Raw genomic sequence first — 19,392 nt, 5'->3', positions numbered from 1 at the left:
GCGAGACGATTGTTTAACCCGCGGACGTGTTTTTACCATAGAGAACGATAGAGGCCTCTAGTGGCCAACAGGCCATTAAGGGCTTCCACAATGTTACGCCAATTTTGATGTTTTCAAAGTAGTCAACTGGGTGGGGATCCCTATGGGTTGTAGCCTCAATGGCGCTGCCCATGCTGTCGCTATAATGGCACAGAAATAAAGATGAGTCCTATCTATCTCTATTTTTTCTACCAATGATTTATATTTACATTAATGACCTATAGGGGCGGTGTTGAAGCCACTGTGCCTCCATCTTGGCACACCCTTACCATCATCAAAAATATTTTATCTTAGAAAATCATTTATTAAAGGTGCTACATCAAGAATGTCTCACCCATGTGGAAGCTAGGCAACAACCTCTCCCTTTTCCCAGCCTATAGGGAGGAGGTCAGAGACCTGGCCCTGTGGTGCCAAGATAACAACCTCTCCCTTTTCCCAGCCTATAGGGAGGAGGTCAGAGACCTGGCCGTGTGGTGCCAAGATAACAACCTCTCCCTTTTCCCAGCCTATAGGGAGGAGGTCAGAGACCTGGCCGTGTGGTGCCAAGATAACAACCTCTCCCTTTTCCCAGCCTATAGGGAGGAGGTCAGAGACTTGGCCGTGTGGTGCCAAGATAACAACTCTCTCCCTTTTCCCAGCCTATAGGGAGGAGGTCAGAGACCTGGCCGTGTGGTGCCAAGATAACAACCTCTCCCTTTTCCCAGCCTATAGGGAGGAGGTCAGAGACCTGGCCGTGTGGTGCCAAGATAACAACCTCTCCCTCAACGTGATCAAGACAAAAGAGATGATTGTGGACTACAGGAAAAGGAGGACCGAGCACGCCCCCATTCTCATCGACGGGGCTGTAGTGGAGCAGGTTGAGAGCTTCAAGTTCCTTGGTGTCCACATCACCAACAAATTATCATGGTCCAAACACACCAAGACAGTCGTGAAGAGGGCACGACAAAGCCTATTCCCCCTCAGGAGACTGAAAAGATTTGACATGGGTCCTCAGATCCTCAAAAAATTATACAGCTGCACCATCGAGAGCATCCTGACTGGTTGCATCACTGCCTGGTATGGCAACTGCTCGGCCTCCGACTGCAAGGCACTACAGAGGGTAGTGCGTACGGCCCAGTACATAATTGGGACCAAGCTTCCTGCCATCCAGGACCTCTATACCAGGCGGTGTCAGAGGAAGGCCCTAAAAATTGTGAAAGACTCCAGCCACCCTAGTCATAGACTGTTCTCTTTGCTACCGCACGGCAAGCGGTACCGGAGCGCCAAATCTAGGTCCAAAAGGCTTCTTAACAGCTTCTACCCCCAAGCCATAAGACTCATGAACAGCTAATCAAATGGCTACACGGACTATATCCTGCTAATGTTTAGCCTCAGCCCAAACTTTCTCGCCATTACCAGCTGTTGTCTTAGCGGTCTCGAATAACACCTGTGATTGCTTTATGCCTCTCTCCCATGTCAATATGTCTTGCTTATTGCTGTTTCGGTTATTTCTTATTGTACTATTTCACTGTAGAGCCCCCAGCCCAGCTCAACCTGCCTTAGACAGCTCCTTTGTCCCACCCCCCATACACGCGGAGACCGACTCAATCGGTTCCTCCAGTGATGCTATCTCTTTCATCGTTACCCAACGCTTAGGTTTACCTCCACTGTACTCATATCCTTCCATATCCTTGTCTGTACATAATGCCCTGAATCTATTCTACAACGGCCGGAAATCTGCCCCTTTTTTTCTCTGTACCCAATGCACTAGAAGACCAGTTCTTAAAGCCTTTAGCCGTATCCTTATTCTACTCCTCCTCTGTTCCTCTGGTGATGTAGAGGTTAACCCAGGCCCTGTAGCCCCCAGTATCACTCCTACTCCCCAGGCGTTATCATTTGTTGACTTTTGTAACCGTAAAAGCCTTGGTTTCTTGCACGTTAACATCCGAAGCCTCCTCCCTAAGTTTGAGTTATTCACTGCGTTAGCACACTCCGCCAACCCTGATGTTCTAGCAGTGTCTGAATCCTGGCTTAGGAAGGCCACCAAAAATTCAGAAATGTCCATCCCCAACTACAACATTTTCAGTCTCGATAGAACTGCCAAAGGGGGTGGGGTTGCAATCTACTGTAGAGATAGAGCTCTGCAGGCTATCATACTATCCAGGTCTGTGCCCAAACAGTTTGAGCTTCTACTTCTAAAAATCCACCTTTCCAGAAATAAGTCTCTCACTGTTGCCGCTTCCTACAGACCCCCCTCAGCCCGAGCTGTGCCCTGGACACCATATGTGAACTGATCGCCCCCCATCTATCCTCAGAGTTTGTACTGCTTGGTGACCTAAACTGGGATATGCTTAACACCCCGGCCAACCTACAATCTAAACTAGATGCCCTCAATCTCACACAAATTATCGAACCTACCAGGTACAACCCAAAATCTGTAAACATGGGCACCCTCATAGATATCATCCTGACAAATGTACCCTCTAAATCCACCTCCGCTGTCTTCAACCAGAATCTCAGCCTTATTGCCTGCGTCCGTAATGGGTCTGCAGTCAAACGACCACCCCTCATCACTGTCAAACGCTCCCTAAAACACTTTAGCGAGCAGGCCTTTCTAATTGACCTGGCCCGGGTATCCTGGATGGATATTGACCTCATTCCGTCAGTAGAGGATGCCTGGTTGTTCTTTAAAAGTGCTTTCCTCTCAATCTTAAATAAGCATGCCCCATTCAAAAATTTCAGAACTAAGAACAGATATAGCCCCTGGTTCTCCTCAGACTTGACTGCCCTTGACCAGCACAAAAACATCCTGTGGCGTACTGCATTAGCATCGAACAGCCCCCACGATATACATTTACATTTTAGTCATTTAGCAGACGCTCTTATCCAGAGCGACTTACAGTTAGTGAATACATATATATATATTTTTATACTGGCCCCCCGTGGGAATCGAACCTACAACCCTGGCGTTGCAAACGCCATGCTCTATCAACTGAGCTACATCCCTGCCGGCCATTCCCTCCCCTACCCTGGACGACGCTGGGCCAATTGTGCGCCGCCCATGAGTCTCCCGGTCGCGGCCGGCTGCGACAGAGCCTGGATTCGAACCAGGATCTCTAGTGGCACAGCTAGCACTGCGATGCAGTGCCTTAGACCACTGCGCCACTCAGGAGACTCATGCAACTTTTCAGGGAAGTCAGGAACCAATATACACAATCAGTTAGGAAAGCAAAGGCTAGTTTTTTCAAACAGAAATTTGCATCCTGTAGCACTAACTCCAAAAAGTTTTGGGACACTGTAAAGTCCTTGGAGAATAAGAGCACCTCCTCCCAACTGCCCACTGCACTGAGGCTAGGAAACACTGTCACCACCGATAAATCTACAATAATCGAGAATTTCAACAAGCATTTTGCTGCTGCTGGCCATGCTTTCCACCTGGCTACCACTACCCCGGCAACCAGCTCCGCATCCTCTGCTGCAACTTGCCCATGCCCCCCCCCCCCCCGCTTCTCCTTTACACAAATTCAGACAGCTGATGTTCTGAAAGAGCAGAAAAATCTGGACCCCTACAAATCAGCTGGGCTAGACAATCTGGAACCTTTCTTTCTAAAATTAGCCGCCCAAATTGTCAACCCCTATTACTAGCCTGTTCAACCTCTCTTTCGTAACGTCTGAGATCCCTAGAGATTGGAAAGATGCCGCGGTCATCCCCCTCTTCAAAGGGGGTGACACTCTAGATCCAAACTGTTACAGACCTATATCCATCCTGCCCTGCCTTTCGAACGTTTTTGAAAGCCAAGTTAACAAACAGATGACCGACCATTTCGAATACCACCGTACCTTCTCCGCTATGCAATCCGGTTTCCGAGCTGGTCATGGGTGCACCTCAGCCACGCTCAAGGTCCTTAACGATATTATAACCGCGATCGATAAAAGACAGTACTGCGCAGACGTCTTCATCGACCTGGCCAAGGCTTTCGACACTGTCAACCACCGCATTCTTATTGGCAGACTAAATAGCCTTGGTTTCTCAAATGACTGCCTCGCCTGGTTCACCAACTACTTCTCAGATAGAGTTCAATGTGTCAAATCGGAGGGCCTGTTGTCTGGACCTCTGGCAGTCTCTATGGGGGTGCCACAGGGTTCAATTCTCGGGCCGACTCTATTCTCTGTGTATATCAATGATGTTGCTCTTGCTGCTGGTGATGCTCGGATCCACCTCTATGCGGACGACACCATTTTGTATACATCTGGCCCTTCATTGGACACTGTGTTAACAAACCTCCAAACGAGCTTCAACGCCATACAACACTCCTTCCGTAGCCTCCAACTGCTTTTAAACACTATTAAAACTAAATGCATGCTCTTCAACCAAACGCTGCTTGCACCCACCCGACTAGAATCACTACTCTCGGCGGGTCTGACCTAGAGTATGTGGACAACTACAAATACCTAGGTGTCTGGTTAGACTGTAAACTCTCCTTCCAGACTCACATTAAGCATCTCCAATCAAAAGTTAGATCTAGAATCGGCTTCCTATTTCGCAACAAAGCCTCCTTCACTCATGCTGCCAAACATGCCCTCGTAAAACTGACTATCCTACCGATCCTTGACTTCGGCGATGTCATTTACAAAATAGCCTCCAACACTCTACTCAGCAAATTGGATGTAGTCTATCACAGTGCCATCCGTTTTGTCACCAAAGCCCCATATACTACCCACCATTGTGACCTGTACGCTCTTGTTGGCTGGCCCTCACTACATATTCGTCGCCAAACCCACTGCTAGGCAAATCCCTGTCTTATCTTAGCTCACTGGTCACCATAGCAACACCCACCCGTAGTATGCGCTCCAGCAGGTATATCTCACTGGTCATCCCCAAAGCCAACACCTCCTTTGGCCGCCATTCCTTCCAGTTCTCTGCTGCCAATGACTGGAACGAACTGCAACAATCTCTGAAGCTGGAGACTCTTATCTCCCTCACTAACTTTAAGCATCAGTTGTCAGAGCACCTTACCGATCACTGCACCTGTACACAGCCCATCTGTAATTAGCCCATCCAACTACCTCATCTCCATATTGTTATTTATTTTGCACCCCAGTATCTCTATTTGCACATCATCTTTTGCACATCTATCATTCCAGTGTTAATACGAAATTGTAATTATTTTGCACTATGGCCTATTTATTGCCTTACCTCCATAATTTACTACATTTGCACACACTGTATATATATTTTCTGTTGTATTTTTGACTTTATGTTTTGTTTACCCCATATGTAACTCTGTGTTGTTTTTATCGCACTGCTTTGCTTTATCTTGGCCAGGTCGCAGTTGTAAATGAGAACTTGTTCTCAACTGGCTTACCTGGTTAAATAAAGGTGAAATAAAATAAATAAATAAAAATATGCATCTATTTATATATTTTAGAGAGTACTAATGTTACTGTCCCCACTATAACAACAAAATACATGTAATTGAAATACTGTAGAATTCCATTCATTCCTATGGAGGACTGCACCTCCTGGGGAGTGCCAATATGGCCGACTGGTGGCTTCAAAGCCTCTCAATGGCCAATACATAGCATCAGCAATCCAGGGTTTATATTGGTTTCTACGTGAGTTTAGCTAGCAAATGTTGCCATGACATCACCTACAATATCAGGGATTTCTATTGGAGAAGCAGTTTCTGCCTATCTTCACACTGTGCTGTCTTTGGGAACAGTTAGCTAGCAGGCTAGCTAGCTAAACTAATGGGAACCACCACCCATATAGTAGAGGCGTTTGAGGTCAATCCATACAACTTGTAATGTCGAAATGCTGTGCATGTTCATCACAGAGTATACGCCCATTACAAAATCCGGTGCTAGCTGAGCCAGCTCTGCTTCATCGTACACACTTGAGCCCTTGGAAAGCTGTAATAATGACGCAGTTAATTTTACATTTAGTCATTTAGCAGACGCTCTTATCCAGAGCAACTTACAGTTAGTGAGTGCATACATTTTTCATACTGGCCCCCCGTGGGAATCGAACACACAACCCTGGCGTTGCAAGCGCCATGCTCTACCAACTGAGCTACAGGAGGCCCTGTTACTGAAAGGAAATGTGTTGATTGAAATTATTGATGATGCCTATTATTCACGATAATCAGGCTGAGCAAGTTAATGTGCGTATTATCCGATCACAAAATAAATAACCTTAACTTCCAAACCACTTTGTGCAATACCTGATTTATTTGTTATGTAAAGGTTTGTGAACCTGCAGTGCCTTAAATCAAGCTGACCCAGAACTGGATACAACGTCACCCCATCCTAACAGAGTCCTTTATTAGACTAAGACAACCAGAGCTACATATAGCAGGGAGTTCACATATGATCAGAAAACTACAGACGGGTTATATAGATGGCTGAAAATGACTGACCATAATTTATTTTATTAGTCAACTCAGGAATCTTACTTGAAAACGTCACAGAGAAGCAATTTCCGGTTTTGCTCATCACTAAAAAGAGTCAAAAGACATTAAATAAAAAAATTACAAACTGTGTAGGACAACACTAAATACTACATAATAACAACCCACATGTTAAAAGTGGCAGAGTTGCCCTTTAATACATATATTCTTTATTTTCCCTCTTTAGAAAAAAGCTATTTCTGAACATTTTCTACATCAATCTGGGAGAGCACTTTGATGCGTTTTGGCATGGCCACGATAATCTCCACCCCTGCCCTCTTTCTCTTGCCCTTGGGGGTGGGCACTGTTTTGACGCCAGCGTCCTTCTGATCCAACATGGTCTCACTCTGAGCCTGGAGAACGTCCAGTTTCTGCCTGAGCTCCTGTAGGTGGTCAATGTCGTTGATCCCGCTCACATTCTCCATGATGGATTTGAGTTTGGCCACACACTCCCTCTGCAGTTCCTCCCTCTCCCGCGGACCCTGTGAAGCCTGTGGGGCCACCCACTGTGTTTGTATGCTATGCAGTTGTAACTGTGGAGTTTGAGGAGTTTGCACCAGTGGCACTGTTTCTTCAGGCCCATCCCACTGAAGAGAGACTGGGGAAGCTGGGGAGAGATGCATTAGACCATTGAGGGCTTCCTCTATCTCCTCCTCCGTTGTGGTGTGTGAATGCAGAGTGAGCAGAGGGTGGTCCCTGTATTTGGGACAGAGGTGCTCCCAGGTCCAGTTAGGCTCAGACCTGAAGACGTGACAGAAGTGTTCACAGGGCAGGCGCTGGTCCCTCCACACCTCACACTCACAGGAGGGCCAGGTGGCCTCTGAACCGAAGCTGACCGTGTAGGACCGCCCTGACGTGCTCTCTGCCCGACTCTTCACCCGAAAGGTGCCGTTGGCGGCGTCACTGGCCTGCTCCACCACAATGTCGGAGTCTTGCAGGGCGGCAGACATGTTGTCCATCACCAGGGCCACCACACCCAAAGGGCGATGCCACAGGAACGGAGGCGCAGTGGGGTTGAGGCTGTACTCGCCGGAGGACCGGCTGTTGAGGTCTGTGTACCTGCAGGTTCAGGGAGTGTAGCAGGTTTTTAGATTGACCAAACATCAAAACACTTACATTAAAGAGGCATTACACTCCAAAATAAAAGTTTTAAGAAGTAGTCTAATGTCAAGATCCTATGCCATTGGTTGTGCAGAACAAGCAACACATCTTAACCCCAAATGAATGGAAAAGATGAGCACCGCAAATCTGGAAATTATATGGTGCTTATCTTCCATTCATTTTGCAGATATCTCAACAGAAGACCACTTTTGACAGCGAATACCATTCTAAATGACAGTGAATCCTATTCTAAAACGGACTTACCTTTGGTGCATCGGTGGGAAGTAGTCATCAACAACAAACTGCAGCATTTGGCTCAGGGTGTCTTTTTTATGGACCTTCATGTTGTTATGTGTGAAAAAGTCGCTCTGCATCTCCAGACCTCCGTTCACCACAGACACAAAGTTGACAATATCAACCCTCACAGCGTTCGCCCATCTCTGAATGAACAAAAACAGCAGCATGTCACTAACCTCTGTATGCACCATCATTAGACTAGGATGCACATTATGGACCTATAGCTAGCATATTATGGATATATTGCTAGATACCGTATCATGGATATAGCTGTATGAAAAAATTTATGCACTCACTAACTGTAAGTCGCTCTGGATAAGAGCATCTGCTAAATGACTAAATAGCTAGCAAAAACATAACACACTTGTTACTGCTACAGACTACTGTCTACATACAGTATATGTGGTTTAAACATGCTGTCTGCTTCAGGATGAAAGCACCTCTAAGCACAGGTCTGAGATCTGCTTTCCGTCTAACCACTCTGACCTTCATTAATATGCAGGTGAAGACAGAGCAGGTCCAGGACCTGACCCTATTGCCCCTGTGATGTCATTAATTGACATGTGCACTACAAACCTTCTCCTCTGACAGCCACTTGTTAGTGAACCAGTTCTTAAAGAGTTGTCTCTTCTCCAGCCAGATGGGGCTCTGCTGTAGTCGTTCTACTGCCCCCTGGTGTTGCTCTCTGGTAAGGGCTCCAGCGATGGCCTTCATCATATCAAAGATCCCCTCCTGGTTGGTGATGGCTCGGGACCGGTTGCTCAGCCACTTGGTCCAGGTCCTCTCCCGCAGGTGATCGCTGAAGACTGCCTGAGCACCTGAGATTGGAATGTGAAATAGTCCATAATTAGCTAACTCTAACCCCATCATCCTCTAGTACTTAAAAGACTGTAACAGGTTAAACCTTTTCTTGACCAACAAGTCTTTTCAAAACCAACAGTGTTGAGAGCACATTATGGAGCTAACTTGCTTTTCCCACCTCATAGCTAACATTAAAACCTCACCACTGTTCACCTGTGAATGCGGCCTCCACCGCCTTCATCTCCACAGGGCAGTGTTCAGTGAGGATGTAGGCTGGGCTCCAGCCCCGGTTCCACTGCCTGAACACCCCCAGCGCCTCCCCCAAGGCTTCGGTGCTCCTCGACTGCACCACGAACAGGCCCACGGGCGCCACGCTCACATTGGTGCGCACGCACAGGAAGAAGAGTGGCAGGGGGAAGCGCGTCCTCTTGTAGGCCGCGTCCAGGAAGCACACCTCCTTGCCATACTGCCGGAGCAGCCGCCGCTGCCAGTCTGTCTGGTAGCACAGCAACAGGTTCTCGCTCTCTGATTGGACCCTAAGTAGGAAGTTGATTCTAGGAGCTTCCGCCTTCCAATTCTCTGCCAGGGTCTAAGGGGGGGAGACAGAGTAAAACCAAAGTTGGGGTCATGTTAGGGTCACAGAGCTGGTAATCATAATAGCTGTACATGGTTAATAGCTGAGGTGCAACTTCTGCATCCTTTCAACTATTTAAGTGCTAACCAAACTCCTTTTTGCTCCAACGTGAGCTTTATATATGGAAGTGAACCTTGACTTTTGCTATAGCATGTCACTGTCTTATTCTAAACTACACCAGTGATATTCCCATGGCCTTAAACAATCCCAAATTTGAATGAGGTGTCATGGAGTACTATTTATCTGTGCTCTGTTACATCACACACAGTCCTTGGCTATGTTCCCAAATATTCCACTGAGGACACCTGTTAAAGTTCCCATGTATTAGTTCACCATATCCAGTGTGTAGAAGGGGACTAAGTCTCAGACAACATACTTTCTAAAAATATGTTTTAGAATGAGAGGTGCTTTAGCTCTGCTGGTGTTGCTGTTCTGTCTGTTTGGGGAATGGGCTCAGGGAGAGTGGTGGGGTCTGTGAGAATGACATCACTCAACCCAGTTGTTGTAGATTTACATAATAATGGACAGCGTCTACTGTCAACAAGTAGGGCGGCAGGTAGCCTAGCGGTTAAGAGGGTTGGGCCAGTAATAGAAAGGTTGCCGGTTCGAATCGCAGAGCCGACTAGGTGAAGAATCTGTCGATGTGCCCTTGAGCAAGGCACATTACCTTAATTGCTCATGTAAGTCGCACTAGATAAGAACGTCTGCTAAATTACTAAAATGTAAATACAATCACAATGGATGCAATGATTATTTATCAAATTCAGTGACTCTGGCTGCATTTAGACAGGCAGCCCAATTCTGATCTTTTTTTCACTAATTGGTCTTTTGACCAATCATCAGAAAAAGATCTGATGTGAAAAGACCAATTAGTAGGAAAAATACCAGAATTGGGCTGCCTGTGTAAACACAGCCTTTGTTGCTGGAGAAAGGAGTCTCTGGAAAGACTCAAGGCTCTGGGATGATGACAACAAACATCTTCAATGGCTTCCTGCTCTTCCCCATGTAAGGATAAAGCACTACAAAGCGGTTATGAATTTAGATCTTTCTTGAGTCCGTGGAAAACTCTGCATGTGCATTCCTGAATTGTATAATAAAGGTGACACACATACAAACTGTTCATAAATTGCATTGAAAACATACAGCTAACACCACAAGCCCCATAGGCCTTATCTAAGACAATCAAAATATTTGCTGAATAGGTGGGATAGATGGAGCGCAGCGCAGCCTTCTCACCAGCAGGTTGACCAGGTCTATTTTGCTGTAGTGTTCCTCCGCGATGACCTGAGCCATGACGGCATGGATGGTTTTCTCTGTGGGGAAGAAGCGCCTCAGCGGCGGCGGGGTCGTGTCTCGGAACAGCTCCGTCCGCACGTACTGGACCATCTGGTTCTTTACCTCCTTCACCTTCCTCACCCCCTGCTGCACCAACGCTCGGATGTAACCTTTGACCCTGTCGTCCACCTGATCTGCACCCTGAGGGAGCGAGGAGAGAGTGGCGTTTGTTAAGTAGGGAGAGAATAACCCTAACCACTGTTACAGGGTTAGATACTTGTATTCTTCAGGGAATTTTAAGAGATTAAGGTTTTATTACATCTGTGTACCGAACGGACATAAAGGCTTACAGATACTTGATATGTAGCCTAAAGAGAGTCCAATGCAATAGATCCCATGGTAATAGTATAGTAATACCTTTCCAATTGGATGGCCCTTGTGGTCAGTGACACTGGGTATTTTGAGGAAATACTGTATCTTCCACGGCACCGAGGCTGGGTCTGTCTGGAGAGCTTGTTTGATGGAAATAGACATGACCCTCCTCAACCGTGATGTGTCCTTCTCCAACTGATGCAGTGTGGCACGAGTGCGCACACACACACACACACACACACACAGAGATAGAATTAAGTGTACTAGTCTGAGGTGCGTGATCACTGGTGTAACATAATAAACATATACACACAGTATTTCACCGGTACCTTGAATCCAGGGAACTTGACAATGCGGCTGATTGTGAACACAGCAGGACATGCTACCTTCTTGGTTTTCAGCAAAAGGTTTCTTTTTTCCTTGCCATCTTTTTCCTGAAAGATCAAAATCAAATGTTAGTTGTCACATGCTTAGTAAACAACTGGTGTAAACCAACAGTGAAATGCTTACTTACGGGCCCTTCTCAACAATACCGAGAAAAATTACAGAAAAATAATAACATGAGGAATGAATACACAATGAGTACTTGGCTATGTACACGGTGTACCTGTACTGAGTCGATGTGCAGGAGTACGAGGTTATTGAGGTAGATATGTACATATAGGTAGGGGTAAAGTGACTTGGCAACAGGATAGATAATAAACAGTAGCAGCAGCGTATGTGATGAGTCAAAAGAGTTAGTGCAAAAGGGATCAATGCAGATAGTCTGGGTAGCTATTTGGTTAACTATTTAGCAGTCTTATGGCTTGGGGGTAGAAGCTGTTCAGGGTCCTGTTGGTTCCAGACTTGATGCATCGGTACCGCTTGCCATGCTGTAGCAGAGAGAACAGTCTATGATATGGGTGGCTGGAGTCTTTGATCATTTCTAGGGCCTTCTTCTGACACCGCCTGGTATAGAGGTCCCGGATGGCAGGGAGCACGGCCCCAGTGATGTACTGGGCCGTACGCACTACCCTCTGTAGCGCCTTGTGGTCGGATACCAAGCTGTTGCCATACCAAGCGGTGATACAGCCAGTCAAGATGCTCTCAATCATGCAGCTGTATAACTTTTTGAGGATTTTGGAGAAAATTAGTGGCAGGTAAGAATGGAATTGTTGAGATTGGTTGTGAACCCCACAACTACCTAGAAGCATTGATGGAACCAGGGTCGTATTCATTAGGCACCATATGGAAGAAAATGTACTGAAATAGGGAGGGACAACCTGAACTCCAATAAGAAAAGCTCCTTTATGTTTTCCATTGCACAATGCTTTGAAACGTTTTTCCATGGTGTGCCCTAATGAATTCGATTCAGGTTTAGATGCAAAATACATCCTAGCTACAGATTGTTACACCTGATAATGTGATTTAACCAAAGATTCAAGGACGAAGACAGCATCACCAAGCTAAGGTTGGTCGAAAATTCTCTGTGCTACACCAAACAGTATCTAACCTGTAACTCGCAGTAATGAATACCAAAAATATTTTGTTATATCACATTAGGTTCAGATGCACAATACATCCTAATAATTTACATGGAACACTTCAAAGCTGTTTCAGAATATCATAGATATTAGCACCCTTTGAGCCTCAAGATCCTGCCTCTTCTTGATTCCACACTTTGCCCGGCCCCGGTGGCATCCCATCAGCTTGTGTCCAATGAACATGAAGGGTACGCGGTCAAAGGGGATAGAGGGAGTACCCTTGCCATACTTCCATTCCCAGTATAGCCTGTTCTTGTGGTCCTGTGGTTTCCAACCTGTTTAGCACAACACATTGAAAGAGCCATGAGTCCAGGGGTGTATTCATTAGTCGGTCTAGGAACCAAACGGAAGCAAACTGTCTGAGCAAGCGGAACTAGAACGGGGAGTGACTTACCTGAATGTGTCCAGTAGAAACTCTCGTTTTCGTTGCAAAGTGTTTTACGCTTGGAGTAAACTGTTTCCGTTGCAAAATGCAACAGACAAAACGTTTTGCAACGGAATCCGACTAATGAATACACCAGTAGTTTGTGGACGATGCATCACTACGTAAGGATAATCATTCAATATAGGTAGCTAAATAGTATGTAGGTAGCTAAATATAATGGAAGGGCTATAAGATAGCCATGTCACTCTGGTGATTGTTTGCACTGTCAGTAGCTTGATCAATGCATGTTTCCTACAGGCAGCACACTCTTTGGCTAACGTAGTTAGCTAGTTTACCTTGGTCATTGAAGCGCTTGTCCACACGGTAAGAAATATATTTCACACAGGTTGACTCTTCGACGTGTGAGATATGCTTATTGACCTCTTCAATTGTTTCAAAGACCGCTTCGTTGCTCATTTTTGCTTATTATCTGCTACCAACGCATTGAAACAGTCATATAAACATTCAAATAATGTAGCTTGCTAAGCTTAATAGGTAACGTTTGCGATGATTTAATTGGTTCACGTGCGGATCAGTAGACCCGCCTTCTTCAATATGGGGTTTATCATTGGTGTAACGCGATATCCGTCATCAAAATGGAAACAAACGATTGGCTTCTATTCGAAACAGATCAAATGTTCTTTCATGTCATTAGATTGCGACTCAGCCACGTTGAGGACAACAGAAGCTTGACAGTACCGAATAAATACAAAAATCGTAGCAATTTTCCTCAATGTTTCAACAGAATACAATTCGGGTTACGAATCGCATATTATGGCACTGTCATAGAAGTTATACCTTGTCGAGATCATGGCCTCAGTTATCAAGGACAATACTACTGCACTTACAACCTCTTGCATCAGGGACCAGTCAGTTGTCCACTTCCCAATCAAGATACAGCAGTGGTTCGACTTTGCCAGTTGCTTTCAGGCAGTATCGAAGAAATGTACCTATACATAAAGAATTCTCTACCACCACACACGTCTGCAGCGATGCCATTGGGAATATCCATTCTACGCATTACCACCTGGTTTACACATGCAAGGTAATGGATGAGATTTTAAATGGAAGATCAGTTCTTGTTCACATCATGTTTCTACAGTGACAGGCATAGCATGATTTGTCAATCAAGATTTGGTTGGTGAGGTGATCAGAACACTGGTACTCAGGGCCCGTATCCACAAACCATCTCAGAGTAGGAGTGCTGATGGATCAGTGCTGATGGATCAGTTTTGCCTTTTAGATAATGAATAAGATTATATGGATAGTTTATAAAGTTCAGACTGACTCTTCACCCTGACTCTTCTAATAAACGGTTTCATTATTTTACTGTCAATGATCTGTATGCAGGTGTGCTCAACCAGGTCAACAAAGAGGATATCCAAGGTAGCCTATCATAAAGGTGTTGTCCTAGTGACCTGCCCAGGATGTGAAAAACACCACATTATTGCTGACAACTTGGGTTGGTTCTCTGACCTGAAGGGAAAGAGGTTGGTGGCCAAGTTAATGTAGTTGTGAACATTTTACATGCATGCACAGTATTACAATGTTATGCAGGCAGGGCACTCTCGCGTCACCTCAGGTAGCGCAAACCCACACTCGTTCAGAGCCCTCTGCTGCTCATTTCACCATCCACGTCAACTTCCCTGATTACACGGTAGTTCCCCAGTGTAAGGCGCTGGTCGATTCAGGCGCAGCTGGGAACTTTATGGACAGGTCTTTAGCTAGTCTACGTATTGTCTCCTGTAGCTCAGTTGGTAGAGCATGGCGCTTGCAACGCCAGGGTTGTGGGTTCGATTCCCACGGGGGGCCAGTATGAAGAAGAAAACAAAAATGTATGCACTCACTAACTGTAAATCACTCTGCTAAATGACTTAAATGTAAATGTATTTCCCCTATTGATAGTGACATGCACAGAAGAGAAATGGAACTGCAGTCATAGTGAATCATAAGTGAATACCGTATTAATAGGCTGTAACGTTTGTGTGGACTAAAGGGCCCTACACACTTCACGCAAACCCAGCATAATATTCACAGGTAGTTCTAGGTACTTTTGTGTGACTCAGATTTTGGAACGGACCATATACGACGCTCCTTCGCTCTGTTTGCATGCAGCCTCCTTAAGACTTGAGTATTATTCCTGAATATTTTTTTTTCTTATTCATGATTTGTTTTTTTCCCTACAGGAACATTGAGGAAATCCTTGCAGCGAAAGGGGAGAAAGTGAAGAGGGTAGAAGGAGAGGCGGCCTTCGAGGTTGTTGTAGACAAGTCCGGCAAGGATTCAACACAGACTGCTCAAGATGCAGAGGCAAAGAAACCTTCACCAGAGTCTGATGACTCAGGGAAATCATGATTAACTCTCTGTGTGTGTATGCGCATACATGCATTTGTCGATGGACTGATCACAACAAGGACACCATTCTCTATGAGTGAGATATAGCAATTACTAAATAAATGCAACACTGCTTTTGATATTTCTATCTCTATATTGTTTTCATAACATGTTGATAATTTCTTATCACACTATTTTATACCAACTGAACACTAGTGTCAGAATATTATTTGGGTTTACACCAATCCTACAACTACTGCACTGATCACACTCAAACAGAAAAGGCTGATGCTTGCAATTCATTTTTATTGTAAAGTTGTATGATATAAAGCAGGAAAAATGAACATCCAAAAGCCCATTTAGGGCCATGGCAAACTGCCTATAATGGACGCTCTCCCTCTTCCTCCATTGTGCCCTCCAGCAGCTCATTAAAGCAATGCTGTCAATCCACACGGAAGCAGAACATAGTGCTCCTGTAAAACAACAAACAATCATTGAACGAATGGGATTCACAGTAATACATTTGTCTTGTAATTTTAAATAATGAAGCCGAGTTCTGGAGCCCCCATCCTCTTATCACAAGCCCAAGCACTTACCTCATCTGTTCTTCTGTCTTTTCCTCTCCTATTGATGCTTCATCAGATAAAGTGACCTCATATGCCACAATCTGTTTCAGGAAAAAATAAACTTCCGAAAGCCCACTTACATGAGGTGAATAATCACATGAGATCAGGAATTGTAGTTTTTGAGTTGAAAGACATTGCATAAATGCACTTCTGTCAACACTAATACAGTTGTCTACAGAGAACAGGCTTTGATCCTAAACACTTACCTAATGTAGTCATCCAAATGTGCTCCTCTCCTCCAACCCTCCCATCCTTTCCAATTGATGCTTCTACAGATCTGTTTCTATGGCTGCTCTTTTCATCTACCTCAGACTGGAAGTCTGCCTCTTCGGAATGCATTAGCTAGGTTCCAGTTGGGATAGCTAATTTGCCCATATGTCCATCTTCTCTCTATTACTCTTATGAAACGGTTTCACCTCTTTTCTCTTGGTCTCTGTTTATCTTGTCTTCTTCTGCCTCTGAGTATTGCCCTCCCCCTTGCGTTTTCCATAACTTTCTTTTGATCCACTTAGCTCTTCTTTACTGCTAATCTCATTGACCTTTTATCCCATGGTCCGTCCTGATTCTGTCCATCAGAACTTGAATTCTATATATCCTATTTCCCTCCTGATAAACCACTCTGGTTTCCCTTCACCCTCATGCCTGGCTCTGTATTATCCCCCCCCCCTTTTGCTCCTTTTCCAGTTTTTTTGTTTGTTTTTTGCCTTAAATATAAAAATGTTTGTTTATTTACATCTATTAACATACCTAAGAGCATTGACAACATTTCTTTCTTCCTTTGTCTGCTCGCTTTTCTTTCGTCATCTACTCAAAAGTTGTCAACGCCTCGTCCGCCTCATACTTCTGCTTCTTCCTTGTTCTCCTCTTGGCAGACTGTGCGTGAGCGGTCTCTGGACACTGCTCCCTCTCTTCCGTCCACACAGATGTAAACGCTGTGACCTGGTATGGCACCACCTGTTTTGCTCTCTGTGTCTGCCCTTTTTTCTAATACATCGCACGCCTCTTTTCTCTTTCAATCTGTGCTTTCCGCTCTTCTCTCTCATACAGTTTCTCCATCTCCATCTTGAACCTGGCCTCGTCATCTTTTATTCTTTGAAGCTCTGCTCTCTTCTTATCCTCGTCCCATATCCTTTTCTGCCTTTTCTTCTCCTCCTTCTCTTGTTCCTGCTGTATCTTCAATCTCCTTTTCTTCTCCTCCTTCCTCCTTTTCTCTTCTTTCTCTTGTGCCTTTTGCTGCATCTCCAGCACCTTCATTCTCTCCCTTTCCCTGTTCTTCTCCTCCTCCATCCTCTGTTTCTCAATCTTTTTCAACTCCTCTGCCCTCTTTTTTTCCCTCTTTTTTTCTTTCCCCACCCTCTTTTTCTCTTCTTTTTCGCGGGCCTTCTGTTGCATCTGCTGCTTCTTCATTTCTTTTTTTCTCTCTTTTTCTCTTGCTCTTGTCTCTTTTTCTCTTGTTCGATCTTTAGTTTCATCTCTGCCTTCTCCCTTTTCATCTGCTCCTCTAACTTCTTTTTTTCCATCTTTTCTGTCATTTTCCTTTCCTCCTCAACCGATTTCTTCTGTCTCTTTTCCCACTTTTTGAGCTCTTCTTCCCTGTCTTTCTCCGCCTTCCTTTCTTTTTCCTTCCCACTTTTCATCTTCAACATCTCTTCATTTTTCTTAGCCTCGTCCTTGAAATATTTAAGCCTGTCTGCGTAGCTCATGGCATTAAGTTCTTCTTTCCCTAGGCTCGCCATCATAGACATTGCATTTGCGGTTGCATATCTCCCTTCCATTGTACGACTATCAATCTTCTTCCTCTCCCTCTCACCATAAGGATCCCTGTGTAGACATCTCTGTTGTTGTCCACTCATGCTCTCCTCACTTTCACTACTCCCCTCCTCACTTGTGTCCTCACTCATACTCTGAGACACATCCTCCTGAGACAAGCGCAAGGGCGTCACAGCCTTCTCAGTGGTGTCGCAGAGCGCCTTGATGTAGTCAGCTTCTGAGTTCACCCTGTGAGCAAGTGGGCACAGCTCCTCGTAAATGGAGCTCCACGTGAGTGAATCCTCACAAACGTCGTCAGGCAGGTATAGGTCAGATGACTGCCTCTTGAGCACATTCACAACCTCTGCTAGGTCCTGCTGGGTGGCCCCCTGAGTGTCCTCTTGGACGGCCACTGGCGTGGCCTCTGGGCTGGCCGGACGCTCGGGGGCTGTGGCAGGGGTCTTGGATTGTCCTACTGCAGAGGAGCAGGAGGCCTCAGTGTCATCGTTCTTGTCATAGTTGTTTATCCTTTTCTTCAGAATCTCTTCCTTTCTCTTTTGGGCCATCCTCTCTTTCAGCTGCGCTTTATACATATTCGCAATTTCTGCGCCTCTCCGTTGAACTTCCTCAGACAATTCCTCAGACGATGCAACCTCTGACCTCTTGACCTTATCCTTGACCTTTGCCTGGTCAGTCAATGGGGACCTGGGGTGGACATGCGGATGGGTCTGCCTCAGCTGGGCAGGAGGGCCGGGAGCCAGGAGGTGGGATGGGACAGAAAATCTGTGTGAAGCGTGTGGGTGCGACGTCTTGGACGGAGAATGAGGCCGTTGTGTGACCAGAGGGGGAAAGATTGAGTGTTTCTTAGCCGGGTTCTTCTGGGTGGCGGCGGCATGCTGGTCACACTCCGATTGGCTTTTGGTGAGGTACTTGTGGAGATTGTACCAGGGGAGAGCTGGCAGTGTCGGGGAGACGGGACAAAGAATGGAGGAGATGGAGCGCTGCTTGATCACCCCTTTATCTACCCCAATCTGTATGATGACAGACACATTTTTATTACTTAATAGCTTGATGGTCCATGTTATTACTATCTTAAAACAATTATATGTGTATGGGTAGTACATATTATAGAGAAAACATTTTATTACTGTATATTAGCTAATTAGGAAAATGGGATCGTCCACACTTTTGGATGTATTCTTTTTCAACTCTTCTAGGAATGCAGACCTTCCTGAGAATACTACCAGTGCAGAATGCAGACCTTCCTGAGAATACTACCAGTGCAGAATGCAGACCTTCCTGAGAATACTACCAGTGTGCAGTTTTTTTTATTGCTGTCTTATTTCACTATTCAAACAATTTAGATCTAATTTCCGTGTATCAGGATTGGGAACATCTCAAAGCAACTACAGTATATCTACTGAGAAGTCTGATTTAAGAAAACTGCTCGTTACCTCCTCCAACAACTTGTGCAGCCTAAATATTTCTCCATACAGCGCCTTCATCTCCCTCATGTTCCTTCGCTCAGTTCTCCATGTCTCTTTAGCCAATCTCCAATGGGCGAGCTCAAGGTCATGGATCTCCTCCCGCATGCCTAGTTCAACCTGGGTCCCCTTCTCATTGTGCCTCTTCTTTTTCCTCTTCTTCTGGGTTGAATCGGTGTTCTCCTTGCCCTGCCTACACACCTTTGGGGCAGTAGGGATATTGAGAATAGAACATGGTATATTTTGTTTTACTCATTGGATTATTATGTGCCTTCCATCGTTTTCCGTTGATATAGAATATCAAG

At 45.4% G+C, this 19,392-nt stretch overlaps 2 protein-coding genes across 3 annotated transcripts; both read right to left on the bottom strand.

The window, feature by feature from the left end:
• Positions 1-6,304: 6,304 nt before the first annotated feature.
• LOC121582090 lies at positions 6,305-13,938 on the bottom strand. Of its 2 annotated transcripts, none has more exons than XM_041897641.2 (9): positions 13,191-13,938; positions 12,567-12,745; positions 11,277-11,381; positions 10,993-11,142; positions 10,537-10,776; positions 8,880-9,255; positions 8,442-8,683; positions 7,833-8,008; positions 6,305-7,526 (listed from the first exon to the last, which is right to left on the bottom strand). In XM_041897641.2, exons 1-9 carry the CDS (start codon positions 13,309-13,311, stop codon positions 6,662-6,664), a joined length of 2,454 nt encoding a protein of 817 aa, XP_041753575.1. In that variant the 5' UTR covers positions 13,312-13,938; the 3' UTR covers positions 6,305-6,661. The 2 variants fall into 2 exon arrangements, with proteins under 2 accessions (XP_041753575.1, XP_045080900.1); XM_045224965.1 differs by having other exon boundaries at positions 12,865-13,281.
• Positions 13,939-15,084: 1,146 nt separating this feature from the next.
• Positions 15,085-18,945, bottom strand: LOC123492571 (DNA ligase 1-like). The gene is made up of 2 exons (XM_045224966.1): positions 15,825-18,945; positions 15,085-15,701 (listed from the first exon to the last, which is right to left on the bottom strand). Exon 1 carries the CDS (start codon positions 18,725-18,727, stop codon positions 17,258-17,260), a length of 1,470 nt encoding a protein of 489 aa, XP_045080901.1. The 5' UTR covers positions 18,728-18,945; the 3' UTR covers positions 15,085-15,701; positions 15,825-17,257.
• Positions 18,946-19,392: the final 447 nt, after the last annotated feature.

This window comes from Coregonus clupeaformis, chromosome 15 (assembly GCF_020615455.1).
Source record: "Coregonus clupeaformis isolate EN_2021a chromosome 15, ASM2061545v1, whole genome shotgun sequence".
In the NCBI taxonomy this organism is placed as follows: Eukaryota; Metazoa; Chordata; class Actinopteri; order Salmoniformes; family Salmonidae; genus Coregonus; species Coregonus clupeaformis.
Note: the sequence above shows the minus strand (reverse complement) of the source record. Positions and strands in the feature narration are given on the sequence as shown.